Source organism: Neolamprologus multifasciatus, chromosome 18 (genome assembly GCF_963576455.1).
Source record: "Neolamprologus multifasciatus chromosome 18, fNeoMul1.2, whole genome shotgun sequence".
NCBI lineage: Eukaryota > Metazoa > Chordata > Actinopteri > Cichliformes > Cichlidae > Neolamprologus > Neolamprologus multifasciatus.
The window spans coordinates 26,241,516-26,263,256 of NC_140456.1; the positions used below are offsets into that span (position 1 = coordinate 26,241,516).

Here is a 21,741-nt window from a genome sequence, read left to right on the forward strand (position 1 = left end):
CAAAGTATGGAGCTTCTGGTAAGAAATGAGAGAAAGTACTAGTCACCTTACTGTGTTACCATGTAGAGGCTCATAGACCTCCCTCTTTGAGAATGTGAAATTCTACCCAGTGTTATGTGATCTGTGGCCTCTATAATCTGGTAAACACTGGGCGAAGCACAGGGCTTGGTGGCATTCACGGGGGTTAAGTCTCTCAACGCATACCTCTCGTTCTGTAGGGATCCTCTTTCAGCCTGTTACTAGCATCTTCCCATGAGAATCACCATCACGCTGGGAAAATGGTAAACAGGCAGGTATTTGTACAACACTTTCTACACAGAGTGGCCCAGCAGAGCCCTTTTTCATCCCTTTATTTTAGTTAAGAGAGAAATACCATCATCTCAGTGACTGCTTAACTTTCATGGTCATCAGAGAATAAAAACTAGGACCACAGATGCTCCAAGAATTAATTCTTTCTGAGAAATATCGCAACTAGAGATGGCACGATACCACTTTTTTATGTCCGATACCGATACCGATATCATAAATTTGGATATCTGCCGATACCGATATGAATCCGATATAGTGTGTTTTTTAATCAATAAAACAGTTTTTTTAATATCTTGCTGCTTTTTGTATAAGTTCGTACTCAAGTTAAAAAAAAAAAAAAAACCCACTAAAGCTGTTATACCTGTATGCAAAAAATACACTGCACCCAAAATATTTTATAGTTCAGCAATACTGATCAATCTAATGAACTTAAACCTACTCAATCATCCCTATTCTGGTATTTTAAAGACTAAGCAACCTAACTAATAGGGTTCTAAAACTCCCAGCAAAAAAACAAAAAACTAAAAAAAAATAGGGAACCACCCTCCACCTCATGATGCTTAATTGACATAATCAACTTTAATTTGATGCAGTGTGAAAAAAAATGCACAGAAATAAATTATTTTCTAAGAATAATTAAATAGATTCAACATCTTTCTTCAACAGAATTGCAGACTGCACAGATGGTTCCCAAAGGAAAAAGTACTATAGCTTACTAGGGTATATTAGACTTAACAGTTACTATATACAGTAATGGACTTCTATACATTTTACATCAGATTAAAACTTTGGGTGTAAGATTCGGATAATTATTTATTAAAAGCTAGACATTTTAAATGAGAATAAGAAAGAAAAGTATGTCTTTGTGCCCCCCTTTCCCTGTTAATGCCCTATCGGCCCCCCTGGCTAAACTTTGCTAGATCCACCCCTGCATAGTTACCAGCCGTCAGCTACGTAGAAAAAGATCCTGGTGTAGAAAGTAATCCACAGAAAAGCCGATCAGCTGATCATTGATCAGTTTCATGATTGAAGTAGCAGCAGGAGAGGGAGGGAGAGAGAGAGGCAGTCGCTCCATATATCGGTTGTTAAGCTTAAAGTGGGAATGCTTTACAAACATTCAGAGATGAACTTACACATTTGCTTTACTTCTCTCTGGGATAACTTCCTCGGAGATGAAATGCTAGCAAGGCTACAAATACACACAGCCGCTCTATCACGTGACCAGTACTGCTGCAACGTGCTACGGTTATGAGCCGAGTTATGCCATAACGCAAGTTTTGTGAGGTGCTTTTTAGATATTTAATGGATCGATTACATTTTTTTTTATTTTTCTCCGATATCCGATCCAGTAATTTACATCAGTATCGGACCGATACTGATAGGTAATATCGGATTGGTCCATCTCTAGTTACAATGCATTCTTATTCACCATAGGTATTTTGATTATGGGCTAGAAAGCTGTAACCATCCAAAGCAGACTTACTTGGAGCTACAACACTGTGATAGTATGTGCACCTGCCTGTATGATATCAACCTTGATTAAACAAAAAAAGTGTTTTGTTTGCAATGTTGCAGAAAAGGATCCTTGACCCACAATCCCAAATTGAAACAGTGATTTCTCTGATTGGTGTTAATACTAATTTCGGCTAATATACCGATGGTAAAGCCAGGAAATACACTAGAAACTGTCAACGTTGTAGAAAACACAAATATTTTTGAAAATCTGTAAAAAAAAAAAAAAAAAAAGTATTTAAAACTAAAAATTATGTTGTTATTCATTAGGCAAATAAAAAAACGAATTCCAACCACATTCAACCACAGAAAGGAAATAACTGCAATTTGTATTTGTAATTTGATCTGATCTAAAAATAATGATTTGCTTATTTTTTTTGTAAAATAGTGTTTTCTAAAGTACAGAGCCCCGCAGGGGACATGGGAGAAAAAAAATTAAGACGGACTTTTGCGAAATCTCGCAAAAGTTGAATTCCAACAATGGCGGCAGCTACTTAGTTGTAATATTACTCTTATGACACCCACTAGCTCGAAGCTAACGGGAGGTCGAGACCTACTACAGCCGTGAGGAACACTGCTTTCCCGGCACATCGTGCCTTGACCTCCCGGTCAGCTTCGAGCTGGCGGCCTCCGAAGAATGCGGCTCAAACTTTTGCGAGATCCCGAGTTTGTTTTGCGAAATCTCGCAAAAGTCCGTCTTAATTTTTTTTTTCTCCCATGTCCCCTGCGGGGCTCCGTACCAAAGCGATTTTAAGAAAATGAACGAAAATGTGTAGATTGAGTTGAAAGGGTTCTCATGTGTTGGATACCCGAAAGCGTAAAATGTTGATGATTTGTCACCTAGCGAAAAATATTATGCTTAGGGAGTGAGAACGTGTTGAAATAAAGCCTAACAGTGCTGCTAGCATTGATGTCGACTGGTCATCTTTCTTTGCCTCTCATTCAGTTTATTGCGTTATGAAGTTATAAACTTTAAGAGTTGCCTCTTTGTCTGTCAGTCAGTGAGATTATGCTGAGATTATTAGTCCTGAGCAAAATTTGTTAAATTTGTTGCAAAGAAGGAGCTTATAGGCAAAGGAAGAGCAAAGTAAAGTAAATCTGTGTCCTCAGGCCAAGAGAACTACATTTCAGAATGAAAAACTACAATCACACAGTTCACAGTATGTGTGTAAATCTATGACACGATGCTGCTCAACAAGCTGTAACCACTGCCTTGTGCTGTGCAGGGTTAGCTCTGCCATGGATGGAAAACGAATTAGCGAGAATTAGCAAGAAATACTCCCCTTTCCATTACCCAAGCAGACAACTGACTCCGAGAGGGATTGTGGTTTGAACTGAGGGAAAAGAGGAAAAAAAAAAGTCTTTATTGGAGCAAATGACTGCTGACGGTCAGACCACATACTGCAGAGAACTTGCCAAGAGGCAAAAATGTCCTCAAAGGCAGTTTCAGAGAAAGATTTACTGTTGCATCATATATAAAGAGAAATATGGCTTATAAAATAAGTTTGTAATTTACTTCAAATATTTTGTTAAAAAGAAAATGAGTAGTTAATCATTAGCTCACACAAATAGACCATTCGGGCTTGCCTGCCACAGGGTATTCATTTTCCTCCCATTTAGATGAAGCTGCTTTCTGCTGGAAAGTACAGCTTGAGGTTTTTTGCCGAGAGGCAGGTTCTCCTTCAAGCAAGAATCGTGCTAAAGAAAAAGTGTAACGTGTTCTCTGAAGTTTCATTCTGAAATAATCTGTATTTTCCCAGTCTGGTCCGCAATCTTAACCAGCCAAAAATCATTATAGTTTGGCTGTTTACACTTCAAACACATAGATTTTACAATGTGGACAACAACTGAAACAACACAAAGCAGATGGAAGAGTTTAAAGTGGGTTAGTTGACCTAAAGGTCTCATACAGCTGGCATCCTTCCCCAAATTATATCCATTATGTAACTGCGGTTTGTGGTGAGGGGAGCTGCAAGGTAAGCTGAGGCTGCACTGGCCAAATAAAACAGTCATGAAACAGTAACCTATGAGTGTATGAATTGAGACCAGTCAATCACCCAGACGCCCACAGGCTCATTATTCAGTAATACAATAGCAGATTAGTCTAATAGAATCAGTTCACATCTATTTGATAGCTGGCCTTGGTATTTTTAAGCAGAAGAAATAAATAAATAGTGTGGATGAGCATTAGACAAAAAGCATTAGTTTGCACTTTATCTTGTTTTCAGAGGCAAAACACAGGCAGCAGTAACAGTTACTATAATAGCTAAACTCTATTCTCTATTTGGGGTGAAAGAAGAAAAACACTTAATGTGTAACATGTTCAATTTTAAAATACACTGTGTTATGAACATAAACAGCTATTGTTGTGAACTAGCATGGTGCTAGCATGATGCTTTATACTTTTAGGTAAAGTCCCTCTGATATGATGTTATATAGTTTCTTTTATCTTATGAGGGTTTATAATAGTTTGGAACATTTCATAGCATTTTTTTCTCGGCTACAGGCAGCCAAAAACACAAATACAAAAAAAATACACACATAATGTAAAAGGCTGTGAGTGGTTTAACTTCTTTGTTTGTTTCAGACACCCGCATACAATCGACCTTTCAGACAGCAGAGCCTTTGGTGGAAGTTTGGGCTGAGGACTAAGTTTATTGTGTACACACTGTGGCCCCCATACAACCGTCATAGTTAACATTTAACTGACAGGCGCCACCACAATTGAGAGTGTTATTTTCGTACGTTCTTGTGTGTGTGTGTGTGTGTGTGTGTGTGTGTGTGTGTGTTTCATGTATTATTGATGCCGGGGACCTAAATCTCTTACGGGGACATTTCTTCTTTTGGGGGGACGTGTAGAGTAAAGAATCGGTGGAACAGGTGTTTGGTCCACGGTGATGTTACACATCTATACGGCCTTTCAAAACCACAGAGTTGTTATTAATTGATCCTGTGTAATTTGGGTCATCTTTTAAAAAACAAATAAACTCACCATACTACTGCAACAACAAGAGGGGACCAGCCATGACCTTATTTAAAGGTTAGTTCAAGGCATTCTCACACTGTCCTGCCTCAGAGGAAAACATCTTTAGAAAGATTAAATGAAATAACGACTTTTAAGAGGCATTAACATTTCTGTAACATTTCTGGATTCCTGTTTAAACGATTTTTTTATACTTTGTTTCCAAGGAGCCCGACTTTCTTGCCATTTCCTATGCTGGTCTTGAGCAATAGTTCACATTTTCTGAAAGACTTTTAAAGTTTTTCTTTGTGTCTGTTTGTTTGTTTGTTTAAGTCACTTAACACTGACTTATAAATCTTTCAAGCACAGACAAAATAATACACCAAATTATATCTTTAGGCACTTTGCTACTAGTTTCCAGTGAAAAGACATTTGTTTACATTTTCTTTAGTTTTTTAAAATTTTCTTTTGCATTTTCTTCTTAAAATGAGAGGCATATAATGGTGTTTTATGTACCAGCAAGGTGATTTTCAAAGAGCTATCTGGTCGTTAAGTGATGACGTGAGGAATCCTACTTCCGGGCCTGAAGTAGTCTGCGTTTAATATGGCTTTTGTGTTGTTAACATGTTTAATGTTATTTATTTTCTTCTATTTAATCTCAAAAAGCTCCTAAAACAGTCAGTGATCACTGTCGACCTCCCTCGGCTTTTATTACCGCTAATCATTTATTTAAGCTCAGTTTTTAAAACCTTAGGATGTAACTACAGCCCAGCCCATGCAGCAGTATATGAATGACTAACCTCGTATTGTGGATGGATTATCTCAGTTGTTCTCCTGGCTGAAGTTTGGTCCGTTTACAGCATCCTGCCATGCGATTACATTTGTTCCTGACCACCGAGAACACTCACGTTAACTTTTATCGAGTGGAAAAAAGTTAGCTTGTTTATATTATGCTAACATAGCTGTGTCGCTAGCGGTCACGTAGCACATCATTAGCTACAGCTTGCCAAACTTCAGTAACCCTACAAACGCCACTGCTGTTTAGTTTTCTGTCTTCATTTATGGTGGAAGTGATAACAGAGCTGTACGTTTTAATTTGTTTCCAAAACCCCGCAGTCAGGACATGCTATATTGTATTTAGATGGAAGCTAGCGAGCTCCGTTAAATGTCATACATTCCGTTTTCATGGATGCCTGGATATTAAACTCAATTGTTACACCTGGTAGAGCAGAACACTGATCATTTTATTAAAGATGAAAGACTTTAGACAGTTTTTCAACTCTCAGTAATGCCATAGTGATCGTTTGATATATGGACCTGCAGCGGAGTTTAGGCCCAGACACGGCTAGTGACGTCAGACTTAACAACCGGATTAGCTGAAAGCTTAGCAGATCTCAGCATGGTGTGCAGGCTGTCCTTTAAAATTTTAAACTGGACAAGTGGAAGACAAAAGAAGAAGTGAAAGGCCTAACAAACTATCTACAGCAGATTAATGCCCTTAAGAAATAGGAAAAAAATCCATCAAAGACCTGACACAGCATCTGACAGATGGATCTGGCCTTTCAGATGATCTATTTACTGTTCACTGAAGCCTCAGAAATGGTCTCAGTGAAAGGGTGTCTGTGAAGAAGCTTAAAAACATACCTGGATAGAAAAACACATAATAGAAAGGTATCAGTCGAGGATTGGTGCCCAGACCTCAAAATTATTGAAACAGTGTGAGATCATCTCGACAAAGAACCAAACAAATCCAAAGATCTTTGAATGTCCTTCAAGAAGCCGGGAGAACTATTGCTGAAGACTACTTAAATAATTGATAAGAAAGCTGTGTTTGGGGATTTCAGACTGTGTTGATGAATAAAAGCAGTCATTTCGTTCAACTTTGTTAGAATTGTAAAATCTCTGTGTTTTCCTGTTTGCACAGGTTTTCACAGTCCTATACGCTAGCTTCAAACATCACATCTATATAATTTATAGATGTATTATATATACATTTAGCAACAATTATGATTTTTGTGTTATTCTGTGAATGAATGCTGTTGTATCATCCCAAATGACGATAACACTTACATACTAATCTTTAAAATTTGAATAAAGTTCCAAACAGACTTTCAACAGTCCCTGAGAGGAGAAAACGACATTCTGTAGAAAGATGTTGATTCAGCTAACGTGGTAATCATTAATCTGATATCAGACAGAGTATAAAGCTCTGGATCTTCACTCAGGAACTCTTCATCCCGTCACAGAGCGAGGTATAAGAATAACACGAATTGTTTTCATGTTTGCCCTGGTTGCTGCTTGTGTTCCTGCCCTCTGTGGCGAAGAGGAACCTCCGGTCCTCCACCTCGAGGCTCCTGCTGAAAGTCGGTCCCGCTTTGCTGCTTTGGATGATGTGTATCTCCCGGCAAATGGCCTCCTCCAAATGGGTCAGAGCCTGCAGCAGTTTGTGCATAAAACAAAGGGACAGATAAATGATATCTTCCAAAAACTCAACATCTTCAATCGCTCTTTCGGCCAGCTGTCAGTGCTGGCCAGCGAAATCAAGGTGACAGAAGAAGAACTGAAGAGTACCACTACTGTGTTAATAGCCAACAATGAAGACATCAGGGGCTTTTCTGAAGAGATTAGCTCCAAGATGAACAGCATCCTGCAAGAGAAAAGTCAACTGCAGAATAAAGTGGAGGGCCTCGAGGAGAAACTGAGCAGTCTGTCACTTGGCCTTGTGCCGAGTGAACGAGCAGCAGAGATCAATAGCCTTAGGGTGAGTAACCTGTTGTTAGAAAGAAAACCTGCACTTGATGTTTCTGTACTTTGCTGAGGTAAAAAAAAAAAAAAAAAAAAGATCACTGCAACAGTATTGTGCAACAATAAACTCTAAAATAAATCAGACAACCTTTATGCTTTTTGGCTACTACAATAATCTTTGTTTTCCATCTATTCTCTCCGTGTTTGAATGCTGTTATACAAGCTCACAATACTATATTATTATTAACAATCATTCTTTGTTTTCAACATTCATCCCTGATCAGGAGGTGATCCAGAGCCAGGAGCAAAGCATTACACAGCTGCTGAAGGCCGTGAGGGAACTAAGTGACCTGCTCATCTACCAGAGGACAAAGATCAATATTCTAGAGGAAAAGGTAAATAATAGAGACCTCAGTAAAAATGATTGGCATCTTATGATTGTTTTGTTTGGTGGTGAATCTTCATCCATAACAAATGTGCATAACACTGGGAAGGGTTTAGCTAACTGAGAAAATAAAATACATGATTCACCCCCTGTCGTCACTTTAGTCAGAGTGAATACATTCCACTCGTGGCTCAAGATTTGGGATTTCACCTTGTAATCGGAAGGTTGCCGGCTCGAGCCCCGGCTTGGACAGTCTCGGTCGTTGTGTCCTTGGGCAAGACACTTCACCCGTTGCCTACTGGTGGTGGTCAGAGGGCCCGGTGGCGCCAGTGTCCAGCAGCCTCGCCTCTGTCAGTGCGCCCCAGGGTGGCTGTGGCTACAATATAGCTTGCCATCACCAGTGTGTGAATGTGTGGATGCCTGGTTGTGTAAAGCGCTTTGGGGTCCTTAGGAACTAGAAAAGCGCTATACAAATACAGACCATTTACCGTCACTCAAATGCAACTTTAGTTGTAATCATCTCCAAGTACCTGGCAAGAGCATCTCTAAAGCAGCAGAAGATCACACTGGGGGGGTCTACCCTGTTAGCTAAGAACAGGAAACGGAGTCTACAATTCAACAAACTCACCAAAATTGGACAATAGAAGATCAGAAAAAGGTTGTCTGGTCTGATAAATCTTGATTTCAGCGGCGGAAAGCAGCTGGTAGGGTCTGAATTTAGTGTGAAGCTCATGAGAGCATGGATCCACCCTGCCTTGGGTTAATGGTTAGATATGGTGGTGGTGTAATGATGTGGGGGATGTTTTCTTGGCACACTCAGGGTGTTTTGTACTGACTGAGCATTGTTTGACTGTCACAGCCTACCTAAGTATTGTTTCTGACCATGTCCATGAATTATACTGTGATATGTGTGCACATATAAGCATGTGCACCCTCCAGTCTCCAAATCTAAATCTTATTGAGATGCTGATCATCTCAGCCAGTGCTGTAATGCTTTATACATTTCACTGAAAAAGCTTTTGAAGATTTCTACATAGAGTCAATGAGAGGATTTTTTTCTGCAAGCCAAAGGTTTTTCTGACAATTTTCCACAGCTGACAGCCAACATGTTAGCTAGCCCAGGAAACCATTGAGAGGATGCCAGAAACCTTCAGCACTGAAGCTCCAACACTCACCCCTTACCTGACCTCAGGCTCTACCAGCAGGACCAAAACAATCAATAATATGGATAATGAAGCTTAAGGTGATGTTGTGAGCGACTTAATGGTTTGATATCTGTAATGTGTTATTAAAAACCTGAAATATTCAATCAGACCTCGAATGCTCATCATTTACAAGCGTGTCCTGGATATTTCCTGTGGTTTTCAGCATGTCATTAATACAGTTTCATGATAAAACTGTGCGAATAACAGCTAAATGAATGCGATTGATAAACATAGACTCTGCTATACAATTACAAAAAAGAATAAGACCTCCAAAGATAGTTATTTATCAGTAACGGGTTATTGGTTAATTTAACACATACAGTATGAATTTGTCACCAGTCACAGTATCACCACATTGTTTGATTTGTACATCCCAAATTTGTGTGGTACTGTATACAAGGCAAAGAAAAGCCAAAAATCCTGTCTGGGAGGTGTGAGGCATTAAGTAGTGCAAACTAATTATTGTTTGATGAAGTACTCGATGAATCAGGGGAGCTCTACTTGAGAAAAACAAAATAGCGCTCCGTCATTACCGAAGGATCATTACTCATTTATTAATGAGTGGTGTCCAGCCAAAAAAGGTTTTAAAAACCGTGCAAATATAAAAGCTATAAATTTAAATCCCCTCTTCTCTATGTTTTCAACTTAGACCATGGAGCAAGAGAAAGGGTGGTTCAGTAAATTTTGATCAGTAAAAGTATGAAAATGGTTTTGGAGATTATAGAGGTGAGATTTTACAGAGAAAATAAATTCTCAAATTCCACATTTGATTTGTATCATCATTACTATCATTATCATGTAATTTTATAATCTCTGTGACTAACACAGGGTGTCTGCACCCCTGTAAGCATCTTTGTCTGCGTCACTTTTCATGTTTACTTGTTAAACCATGTTGGCTCTGAGCCTCCAAATCTCTCTCTCGTGCACACAGAGGAGTTCTGGCTTTGTCTCAGGAGGATTCAGTCTCTATCCTCTTCAGGCAACTCTGTCCTTCACATAGATCTGGAGGACTTGAGACAGAACAGACGCTTCATCGAATACAGATTTTTACCTTGATGGGCCAACAAGCAACTACACCATTCACCTCACGCACATGTCTGGAAATCTGCCTGACCCATGAATGACCTCACAGGCATGATGTTTTCCACAAAGTATAGGAGCCATAACAACCATCAGGACCACAGCTGTGCCCACCAGAAAACCAGTTGGTTACAGCAGATGCACATGTAATAGTTTTATTCCCATGGGATGCAAATCCCATGGGAATAAACTGAATCAGATAATAGGAATAATGAATGCTTGTTGTCTACTATTGTCTTCACAGTATGCGCTTTCTATCATTTTCTAAGTGGATGCTGGTTCAGCACCTGTGGAGACACTAACCTGAATGTGAGATATCTTCACATGAAACTAAAGGAGTGGTCTGAATGTAGGAGAGGGATCCAGGGGATGTCAGGTAAAAGGCATCTTCTTTCAAGTTGACCCAGATCTCCATCTATCATGTGGCTTCCTCCAGTGGCACCTCCCAAAAATCAACTTCCCCTGAATCAGACGTCCTTCTCTGATCCAGTATCGGCATTCTCTGAACAAAATCCCAGTAAAAACATGAGGAAAGTCTTGGCAAATCTTAAATTTTAGCAACCAAGGCTCCAGAAAACATAGGAAGGAAGGAAGATGTTTCCTGCCAAGTATCACATTCATTGAACAACCCCAGATTTGAAAAATGTGGAACACTGTGTAAAACATAAATGAATGCATAGATTTAGTGATCACATGAACCCAGATTATAATCACAATACATCAGCTGAGAAAAGTCAACATTTTAGGAAGAAGAATAATCTTTAACCATCATAGAACAGTGAGCAGTGTTCACAGACAGTGATTTCTGTAAGTGTTTCTGAGCCCATGCTGCGATTTCTATAACAGGGTCATGTCTGTTCTTAATTCAGTGCCATCTGAGGTGCTGACAATCACGGCATCCAATACTGATTTTTGTCATCGGCAGCAGCGATTTCTCCAGGTTTCCCCAAATCTCTTGATTTTATCATTTACTGCAGATGGTGAGAGTCTTCACAGTTCCACAATTTGTTCACAGAGTTTTACCCAGTGTGTTACTAACCTGTCACTAATTAACATAATTAGTTGCAAAATGTTCCTCCAGCTGTTTCTTTCTGTTAGCACTTATGCTTACAGCTTTTTCCTGCCCCGGTCCCAACTTTTTTAGAAATGTTGCTTCCATTAAATTCAAAATTAGCTAATGTATTACTTAAAATTATACATTTACTCCATATGCATACTTGATATGATTTTATAGTGAATTTAAGTTTAAGAGATTTGCGAATAATTACATTCTGTTTTTATTTATATGTTACAAGGATCAGATTATAGAGAAGAAACAGTCACATATGAACAGTTTTTATATTGGGTCACATTTACTCACTGACCCCTGACAATTTGGGAAGGATCCCTTGACTGGATCATGACATAGAAAGGAAAAAGTTGGATGCATATATGAGGCTCCACAATCTCTTCTTGAATTGTTTCTATATCTTTTTCATACAGTCCTTTTTTATGTAACAAGAACAGCATCTAAAAGTGTCAGCTTTTGTCGTGATTAATGGGTTCATTGTTTGATATATTTGTTATTATGACAAAAACCAAATAACTGTTATAGAAGACTTTAAAAACAGGAATTTATTCACTTCTGAAATGCTAAAAGCATACATTTTTGTCACTACTGTTGTCAGAATTGTAATGGATTAAAACTGTGTTGGAGAAAAATTGAGAGCTTAATTTTGCTTTATATATAAGAGTCATTACAGTTGAAGTAGAATTGTTGGAGGAAATCCATATAATTTAACAACAGGCATCATTTTGTGGAGTTGTAAGGAAGAAAAGTTGTTCTGACATTTTGACTGGTGGGATATATAAATATAAACAGGCAAACCAAACACTAACATGAATTTGTATCAACTTACAGGAAATGGGTACAAGAACCTTTTATGGAAGGAAAGAATGTGTTTACATGTGACACATTACAGTGAGAACAATGAACTGGATGAGAGCGAGCATGAGTAAGAGTATCCCGGAATCAGGTCTGAGGACAAATGAGGAGATCCGAGGTCAGCTGAGGGTCATACATATATAATGTGCGTGTGTATAGTAAATGAAGTGTGTTCAGGTGCTTGGAGAGGACGTTGTGCAGTGAGATGTAAGGTACCAGGACGCAATGGCACTCTAAAAGTCAAATAATATAAATATCATATCCAACTCTGTTTCATAAGCTTCTCATACAGGACATTCAGTGTCAGACACACTGAAACTCTCAACCATATGATTGCCTGATTTTGTTGCATGAGTCTGAGAAAACGGTAACATTTTGGTACCTTTATAGCACACTGTTACCCTTAGGCAACAAACTAATTTCTGGTAAGGGGTGATGGTGTGTGTGTGTGGGGGGGGGGGGGGGGGGGGATTTGTTTAATATATCAACAAAGACCTCAAGCTCCCATAAAGTAAGGTGAACTTTTTATGTCTCCCATTAAACAAATAAATAATTAAATCCATGCTGTAGTGGTTTTAATATTTAATGTATTTTTTTTGCATTATTTTAATTAAGTACATTTTAAATAACTTCAAAATAAATACATTTTAGTTGGATTTTCACATTGTTTCAGTATCAAAAAAATAAAACTGCACCCAAATTTATGCAGACAAAACAAATAAATGTTTATTTCTTTATTTTTTTTTACATGGCACACTGACTTTTGAACAAATATTTCTGAATTAGGCTGAACTTTTTTTCTACTGATTGGTTAGGAGGGCTCAGTAAACTCCAGAGGGCAGTGTTGTTCCATTGCGTGCAGATGACTTCACTGAGATTTGATTGCACCATGAAGTATGTCTAATGTGAAAACTGATACTTCCTTAAAACCTCACGTGTGTTCCCAATTACACTCTGACTGCTTGTCCCACTGTCTGCTTCCACAAACAGCATTAAAAACGAGAAACATCCTCTCCTGAGATAGTGTGAGACATGACTTTGATGACAGAGGTCATACTTCTTTTATGCATAATTAGTCTAATCACAGCTGCAGGACTAAACAGATAGACAAATCATTCACACGGCAACCACACCTAAACACACACACACACACACACACACACACACACACACACACACACACACACACACACACACACACACACACACACACTTCTTTGTGTTTTGCCATGCAGACTTGACAGTGATCTCCCTGCACATGTGTGAAGCAGCGTCTTCAGTTACTCTGCCTGCCTCTGCACACACATTAGTTTGGAAGGTTATTTTGGGCTGCACAAGCACCCTCTGCTTCCAGTGAAATAATAGGAGGAGTCAAACTCTTGCCTTTCCATTCTGCTCCTCCGTACCATTCCTCATGTCAGCTGACAGGGGATTTCCCTCTAAATAACAAGTTCCCCTTCGCTGTCTGTGCTGCAGCATTAAGTTAGACCTTTATTTTGAAACAATGGACAACAACCCTTTGCAGGTCTTGACTGTCCCTACAGCCCCCTACCCAGACCAGCGACCCAGCACCAACGGCCTGAGGAGAAAGGTCTATGTGTTCCAGTCCAGGAGGAACTACCTGCACAACTTCATCCAGAGTGTCTTCTCTTCCATTGACCTGCGCGATCGCCAGGGTTCAACCATGGTGGTGGGGGGAGACGGACGCTTCTTCAATCTAACGGCTACTCAGGTCATTGTGCAGATGGCAGCTGCCAATGGGGTCAGTGTCACCATGTGTAAGGGCCTGCTTACGTTGTTTGTGTGTGCATGCTGGCAGGTGGGTGTGCACATGAGCAAATTTGCAGATAACTGCATGTGTGTCAGTGTCACCTGCCCCAGTAACTTATTATCTCTTTGTCAGCGATTGTACCTTCATGTCAACTGCAGCCTGTGACTTTTGCTTTTACTGTCCAAACTATAATTAAAAAGTAGAAAAAAAACAACAACATAATTTATGATGTAATTATATTTTTAAAAAAAATAATTGTAACTTTTAAATGAAATGATAAATTGCATATGGATATGCAATACTGACTAGATATTACACTAATCTCTGTTCCGTATCTAATATCCGATCTAATAATAAATATCGGAAATGTCACTTTGAAACACTTCCAAGTCCCAGAGTTCTCTGTGTCAAGGGAATGCTCTCCATCACTCCCTCTATTACTTTTTTTTTTTTTTTTGCCTCCTCTAATAATAGGACCCTTCCCGCAAACATGATCTGAGCTACCTGGGGTCGGGGAGGTGGGGGTGGGGAGGGTATCCCTTTGTTTTAGTAGCATAACTGATCCTTTTCCTGGGAGATTAATGAAAGCAAGGCTTAAGTCTTATTGGCAGAGAAACATCCACCACCATTACATTCAGTCACCATTTACTGATCTTTCAAAGCAAATAACTTGCATTTTAATTTGTGGGCTGAAAGGTCACCTGAAGTTTATTCTATACCACATTAGCATTGGTTTGCATGAAATACTACCTAACCACTTAGCCACTTAACCTAACCAGTTGCTTTTTATTTTCTCTGCCGACATAAACACCTGACACTTTAAACGCAGCACACGTCAGGTGTTTGGAACACATATGGCCTACACAAGTGTTCCAGATTAGATCCAAATTTGTCTGCTAATTGGGCCGGGTAAATGATATAATTAGAGGGATTTAAAATCCACTTACACATGATAGAACTTGTTCTTGGTGTGCCGCAAGTGCCGTTTGTGAAATAAAATATTCTATTTATTTCTGACAAGAACTGTGACAAACCTGATATTTACTGCTATCCCCACCCCTGCCTCACGCTGATATATCAAGATACGTATTTTTCTCACCCAAGTAAAAAACACCTATGTGACTTTCCCCCAGGTGGGTCGTCTGATCATTGGACACCACGGGATAATGTCCACGCCAGCCGTCTCCTGTATGATCAGGAAATGCAAAGCCATCGGAGGCATCGTTCTCACTGCCAGCCACAACCCCGGTGGACCTGATGGAGACTTTGGCATTAAGTTTAATACTGCAAATGGAGGTATGGTAACTTGAGAGAAGAAAGCATGCAGTCGCAATGGCCAAGTGCAAAATAGTGATACAGGAGAAGTCAGGCATTTAATAAGGCCTCATTCGGATATGTGGCTCGGACACAGACAAAATGTGATGCTTGTATTGACACAAATCTGGGACAAAGTTCAAACACATCAAAACAACACACAATATTCAGTTCACTATTCCTGTCAATAGAAGATTTTTCTACTATTACAATACTGCAATTTTACACTGTCATCATAAAACCAGGCTTCTGCCTCATCCAGGCCCAGCCAACGAAGCAGTCACAAACAAGATCTTTCAGATCAGCAGGACCATTGAGGAGTTTGCCATCTGCCCTGGACTACAAGTGGATCTGACAACTATGGGAAAACAGACCTTTGACCTGGAGAACAAGTTCAAGCCATTCACAGGTAAACTAGAGCAGTGGTCCCCAACCTTTTTTGCGCCACGGACCGGTTTATGCCCGACAATATTTTCATGGACCGGCCTTTAAGGTGTCGCGGATAAATACAACAAAATAAAACTAGCACCTAGCAAAATTTATTCATAACACACGTGAAAAGACCAAAGAAAACCGAGTAAACGATAAAAACGATAACAAAATAACGCTGAAAACCGATAAAAACCCTGAAAACTATACATTTCACACCTGGGCCTCAACTCTCGCAGCCCGGTACCAAACGATTCACGGACTGGTACCGGTCCGAGGCCCGGGGGTTGGGGACCGCTGCTGTAGAGCATTAATATTAGTCTCTCATTCATCATCGAAATTAATGAGCATGCAGGGGGAAAAGGGATATGAGGCTAGTTATATGACTAACCAGATATATTCTTTGCAGGTACAATTACACATATTGTCTTTATTCTTTGTCAAATGCGTATTGTAAGTGTATTTATGTATTTAGTCAACATTCTCTTTCCCTGATGATGGATAGAGTTTTGTTTCTGATTTGTACAGTGGAAATCGTAGACTCTGTGGAGTCCTACGCTAACATGCTGAGGAACATCTTTGACTTTGCTGCTCTGAAGGAGCTTCTGTCTGACAAGAACCACTTCAAGATAAGACTGGATGCCTTGCACGGAGGTCAGAGAAAATGCTCTCATAACTCATTTATTGTATAATGTCATAGTTATATTTGCACGCAACTCCAGCAAGTTCTTTAACTCATTTGCTTATGAAGCATGATGCTATTCAAATCTATATGATTTCCATATTTCTCACATTCATGTCAGCAACGTAAAAGAGAAGCTTAACAATATTAGAGCAAAATAGAGATAATAATGAGATAAATGTCTCTCTCTCTGTTCTATTCTGGGAGAGGTAACATTGGGTTGTCAGATCTGTGACTTTACCCTCATTAGATTACTAAATCTATTTTGAGCGTCCCCAAACACTGAAACAAAAAGTCAGGGCTGAAGCACTGTGAGCCTCAGTTTTCTCCTTGTTGTTGTTTTAAAATACTTTGTGCAACACCAGATCTGCCTAGTTCATCTTTGTCCTCTCTCACCTGTCCGCTCTCCAGCAGTAGGACCCTACGTGAGGAGAATACTGTGTGTTGAGTTGGGTTGTCCTGCCAGTTCTGCCATTAACTGTGTCCCTAAGGAGGATTTTGGAGGTCAACACCCAGATCCTAACCCCGTATACGCTACAGATCTGGTTGACAGCATGCGAGACGGACAGTATGATTTTGGTGCAGCATTTGATGCCGATGGGGTGGGCTTACCGAGTTATTATTTCTGCTTTTTATTTGTTTGTTTGTTTTTTTTTCAAACATTACAAGAATATATGTAATATAAAAATGCAGCTTCAAAAGACATTTCCTTGGGCCTGAGAGACCTCTTTCTGCTTTCTAGGACCAGAATATGATCCTTGGTAAACATGGCTTCTTCGTCACCCCATCTGACTCCGTGGCTGTGATTGCTGACAACATTTTTTGCATCCCGTACTTTCAGCATGCAGGGGTGAGAGGTTTTGCTCGTACTATGCCCACAAGTGCGGCATTAGACAGGTAAACGTGTGGCCTGCTTCTCAAATATCACCATCAAAACAAACTGCCTTAGAATACTCTTTCATTGTATTTCCTTCAGAGTAGCCAAGGCAACGAAAATCGAGCTATATGAAACTCCCACTGCCTGGAAGTTCTTTGGGAACCTCATGGATGCAGGCATGCTGTCTTTGTGTGGAGAGGAAAGCTTTGGTACAGGTACTGCGTGTCCGTGCCAAGCAACTAAATCGAAGAAGACGAGGATTCTGATTCTAGGCTTTTGTTTTATGTTTTCTCAACACTGTCAACCTAATTCCACTTCACGCTTCAGGAGGAGACCATATTCGTGAGAAGGATGGGCTTTGGGCTGTGCTGGCATGGCTGTCTATCCTGGCCACCAGAAAGAAGAGTGTGGAAGATTTAGTTAAGGACCACTGGTTAAAATATGGAAGAAACTACTTCACCAGGCGAGATGTGGACACACTAAAAAAAACACAGTGTTATTACTGAGGTTATGTGATAAAGTTTTTTTTATTTGTTTGCTAATTTGTTTGTTCTAAGTGGCTAAAATATAGTTAAGCAGAAATTGTGTCACTGATACAGATGAAGCTGTAACAGGTGGGTCGATGAGACATGTGAAGACACATGTAGAACATTACTGACACCTAGTGGAACATATGTGGTATTGCACTGTATGAAAGAACATTTAACATGAGAGTATTATTAGTAGTAATATTAGTATTAGTATTGTCTGTACTGACTCACTTTTGATTACAAAATATTCATTATTAACACAAATTAAGCCACATCACAAAACATATGTAAAATAAGGCATCAATAATCAATAATAAGTACCTGTTAGTTTATTATTTATTTATTTAGCCGTTTTTTCCTCATTAGATTTTTGTTTCTACTCTTTACATTTTGCCCAGGTATGACTACGAGAATATAGACATAGATGCAGCATGTGAAATGATCGGGGATTTGGAGATCACAATCACCGACAAGACCTTTGTGAGGCAAAGATTTGCTGTGGAAGACAAAATCTACCAGGTGGAGAAAGCAGACAGCTTTGAGTATGCAGACCCGGTAGACGGCACCATTTCCAGGAACCAGGTACACGAAAAACACTGTGGTGCATTTTTCTGTAATGATAGTCTTGCGGTATACACAGATGCATAATGTATGCGATCTGTCAGCATCAGAGCCTCTCAGCTGTGTTTGCAAAGCCTAAAAAATTTTATCTCAGTCTGCGCTGGGCTGTCTTCACTGCAGGGGCTGCGGATAATCTTCTCTGATGGTTCTCGAATCATCTACAGACTCAGTGGGACCAGTTTTGATGGGGCAACAGTTCAAATCTATCTCGACAGCTACGAGAAAGAACACATTTTTGGGGATGCACAGGTGGAGTATCTAACAATGAAAACTGCATTTTGACCAGAACAGGCAAAAAAGACAAACCTTTGAATCACTAAGCAGAAACTCTTTTTAAATGAAATGTAGCGCTATGTGGTGAAAAGGAACAGTGTTACTACTCTGTGGTTGTTTGGATGATTTTACATATGGCAGCAAGGTGCATGAGTCTCTAATTGTGCCATCCTTGTTTTGGACAGGTGATGCTGGCACCCCTTGCCACTATCGCTCTAAAGATTTCTCAGCTTCATCACAGGACCGGTCGAACTGGTCCGTCTGTCATTATATGATTCCTTATTAATTGACAAAATAACGCTCTTTTTTAAGTTTTTCCATCCTGTCTTTTTTGTGTTTGTGTTTGTTTTTTATAAAGGAAGTCTCAAATCCAGTTGTAGCTACATATGTTGCAAAAGTGTGCAGTTGAATGAAATTAAATGTGATATATTAAACAGCGTTTTTGTTTTTGGTTCGGTTGTGGCATGCTTTGGTGCTTTTTTTATGGCAGATTATATTACATCTACTTTACTTTGTTTCAATTTTGCTTTTGTTAACTGTCATTTTCATTCTCACCAGTGAGGCCCTGGCTAAAATCTGTAAGATTACAGAAAGGTCAGCGTTTTTAGCGAAAAAAACTGAACCTATTTGAGCATAATGTTTTCATAAAGCAGCACTTTCACTTCCTCAGTGAAACTCTTTAAAAAACAGCATCAGCACTGTCTCTTTTTAAAAATCTTTTTCTTTTTGTACCAGTTACTACTGAAGACTACTTGACATGTGCAGTTGAGAAAATTAGAACATGACAGCAGCAGGTGCTCAGTTTAAAAAGAAGGAATGGGCTGTTTCCTGTCGTTAATCCTCTAAAACTGTCATTTGGATCATACGTACCCCTTAATTTAGGGAAAATGAAATCTCATCTGCGAATAACAACCTGAAATTGAAGTTGAGTGCGTGGGTGGGTGCTTGAGAGTGAGTGACGGCTTTCCAGCTCGCTTGACTCTGTTGAGTCTGAAAATGACAAAAAGCAACAAGTCAGCATTTAAAGATTGCTCCCAAGAAAACATCTTCTAAAGATCTTTTAGTTTCACTGTGACAAGGGTCCTCTTTTTTTTTTTCTTTTTTTCTTCTTTTACTTCACTATGTGTATGTACAACTTATGCTGATACCTTTTTAGTACACCAACAAAGCAAAAACAACAAAGAAAACTTTTAAACTGCAAGAAAATATTTTTTCAAATAGCTTATCCATATCTGGTGAGTGCACCACATAATTTCCATCTGGACGGCAACAGCACGAGTCCACAAACATCTGCCCCAGCTCTGTGATCACTCATGCCCTTTGAAGTACTGTCCCTTTCTGTCTGGTTTCATCTCCATAATGCACTGAACCTGAAGGGGAACAACAACACAACAAGGGGAAAGCCAGCTGTGGTTCATCTCAGGCCCGTCGTGGTGTGAGTATTGGTTCCACTAAAAATTTCCGTCCAAAATTGCACAAGTTTACATGCATAGTTACTCTGTCATCAGGATCTGTCCGTCAATAACACGATATTATATTACAGACTGCAAATGGAGGAGGAACTTAACTAAAGAGGACACAAAAGTCAGGTATTTATGAACCTAATGTCAGTAAACAAAATCAAAACCTATTTACATGCATAGTATAAAGATGCCTAAGAAGCACTAAAAAGTATTTTCATGCATTTTCTAGGTAAGTAAATCCATAACATGGTATTATATTCAAGGGTGTGTCTGGGGGTCTAAATATATTGTCTCCTCTGGTGTCTCCACACCAATGCTATTGTAATCTGCAAATCTAGTAATGCCCAACATCATTGGATGTGAGCATGTATAGGGCCAGAGTACAGAACCTGTACCCGGATATATTATTTGTAAATATAGTGCCTTCATAGTTTCATATTGTTCGTGCAGATTTTAAAGTATGAATCTAATATATGCTGAACTGGACTCCATTGGGGTAGCAGCACTGGGCAGCTTGATTGGCATGCCCCCAGAGAACACCAGAACTGACTGGTCTGCCACTTGTACCCTGTTTGCTTCACAGATGAGGTTACAAGCATCACAAGGTTTGTCCTGCCATCTCCAGACTCTTTCACACCTGTCACATGTGCTCAGCATGAACCTGCTCTCATTTGGGTGACAGTGATGGACCTGGCAGATCTGTTGTTCTCAGGCAAAGACCGGCTGCATGGTGCTGAGCTGTGAACACAGGTCCCACTAAAGGATGCTGGGGCCTCATACCGTGCTCATGGAGTCTGTTTTTGACAATTTGGTCAGAAACATGCACATGAGTAGCCTGCTGCAGGTCATTTTATAAGGCTCTGGCAGTGCTCCTGCTGTTTTTCCTCACGCAAAGGAGCAGAAACCAGTCCTGCTGATGGGTTTATGCCATTATACGGGCCTATCCAACTCTCCTTGTGTCACAGCATGGAATCTTATCCACACGCTCTGTTGGGAGATGTAGCAAACCGACTTGCGAAACCACCTACAGACTGTGACAAGAAAACAGATTAAAAAGCAAAACTACAGAAAAATCAGTCAGAAGGGAAGAGAGCAGGGCTGCGGTCTTTGGCCACTACCTGCAAAACCAGACCCTTTTTGCTGGGATTGCTTTCTTATTGCCTCACTAGTGTACCTGCACAAACAAAGGGGAATGGACTCAGTGCTTTATAACGTTTTTAACTTTTTTTTTTTGTAATGTGATGATCACATGTTCCCTTTTTTTTTCAAGCAGTGTATTATACTATATTATTGTGGATAAAGCTCCCCAGCTGTACAGAAGCTGCTGTTCCAGCTTCAGCTGTAAGATTATAGTGACATATGCCATAATAAATCAGTAATTACATATATATATAAAATAGTATATTTTATATAATTCTGAATAATGTTTAGCTACATTATAATACTGAAACTTTAGTTCTATTACTTAAGTAGGGTCATGACTTTTACTCAAGTAATAGTAGTTGTTATTTAATAAGAAAAAACTACAAGAAAGTATCTCTTGGGTAAGATTAATAATAATAATAATAATAATAATAATAATAATAATAATAATAATAGACTTGATATACATTTAAAATGTAGGGACGAGTAAGTTTAAGGTAACAAACAATTAAAATA

General features: G+C 39.4%; 1 protein-coding gene and 1 pseudogene across 3 annotated transcripts; both read left to right on the forward strand.

Annotated features, from left to right (window-relative positions):
• The first annotated feature begins 6 nt into the window (after nt 1-6).
• On the forward strand, nt 7-13,782 carry LOC146498133 (angiopoietin-related protein 3-like; annotated as a pseudogene). Its single transcript, XR_014870591.1, has 10 exons — nt 7-18; nt 219-281; nt 6,978-7,544; nt 7,813-7,923; nt 9,008-9,021; nt 9,768-9,844; nt 10,050-10,326; nt 10,468-11,078; nt 11,507-13,016; nt 13,667-13,782. The product of XR_014870591.1 is annotated as an angiopoietin-related protein 3-like (transcript).
• LOC146498134 (phosphoglucomutase-1-like) lies at nt 13,023-21,633 on the forward strand. Of its 2 annotated transcripts, XR_014870912.1 has the most exons (12): nt 13,023-13,884; nt 15,027-15,189; nt 15,470-15,616; nt 16,165-16,290; nt 16,730-16,920; nt 17,061-17,215; nt 17,295-17,410; nt 17,523-17,658; nt 18,124-18,307; nt 18,467-18,595; nt 18,805-20,054; nt 20,163-21,633. XR_014870912.1 is itself a non-coding variant. In XM_085141676.1 (11 exons), exons 1-11 carry the CDS (start codon nt 13,627-13,629, stop codon nt 18,892-18,894), a joined length of 1,695 nt encoding a protein of 564 aa, XP_084997802.1. In that variant the 5' UTR covers nt 13,023-13,626; the 3' UTR covers nt 18,895-21,633. The 2 variants fall into 2 exon arrangements, 1 of the variants encoding a protein (XP_084997802.1); XM_085141676.1 differs by having other exon boundaries at nt 18,805-21,633.
• Nucleotides 21,634-21,741: the final 108 nt, after the last annotated feature.

Coding starts and splice junctions, on each gene's coding strand:
- LOC146498134 (XM_085141676.1), top strand. CDS start 13,627: ATGGACAACAACCCTTTGCAGGTCTTGACTGTCCCTACAGCCCCCTAC. Junction 16,921..17,060: donor CAGCATTTGATGCCGATGGG/GTGGGCTTACCG, acceptor TCTGCTTTCTAG/GACCAGAATATGATCCTTGG. Junction 17,411..17,522: donor AGAGGAAAGCTTTGGTACAG/GTACTGCGTGTC, acceptor TTCACGCTTCAG/GAGGAGACCATATTCGTGAG.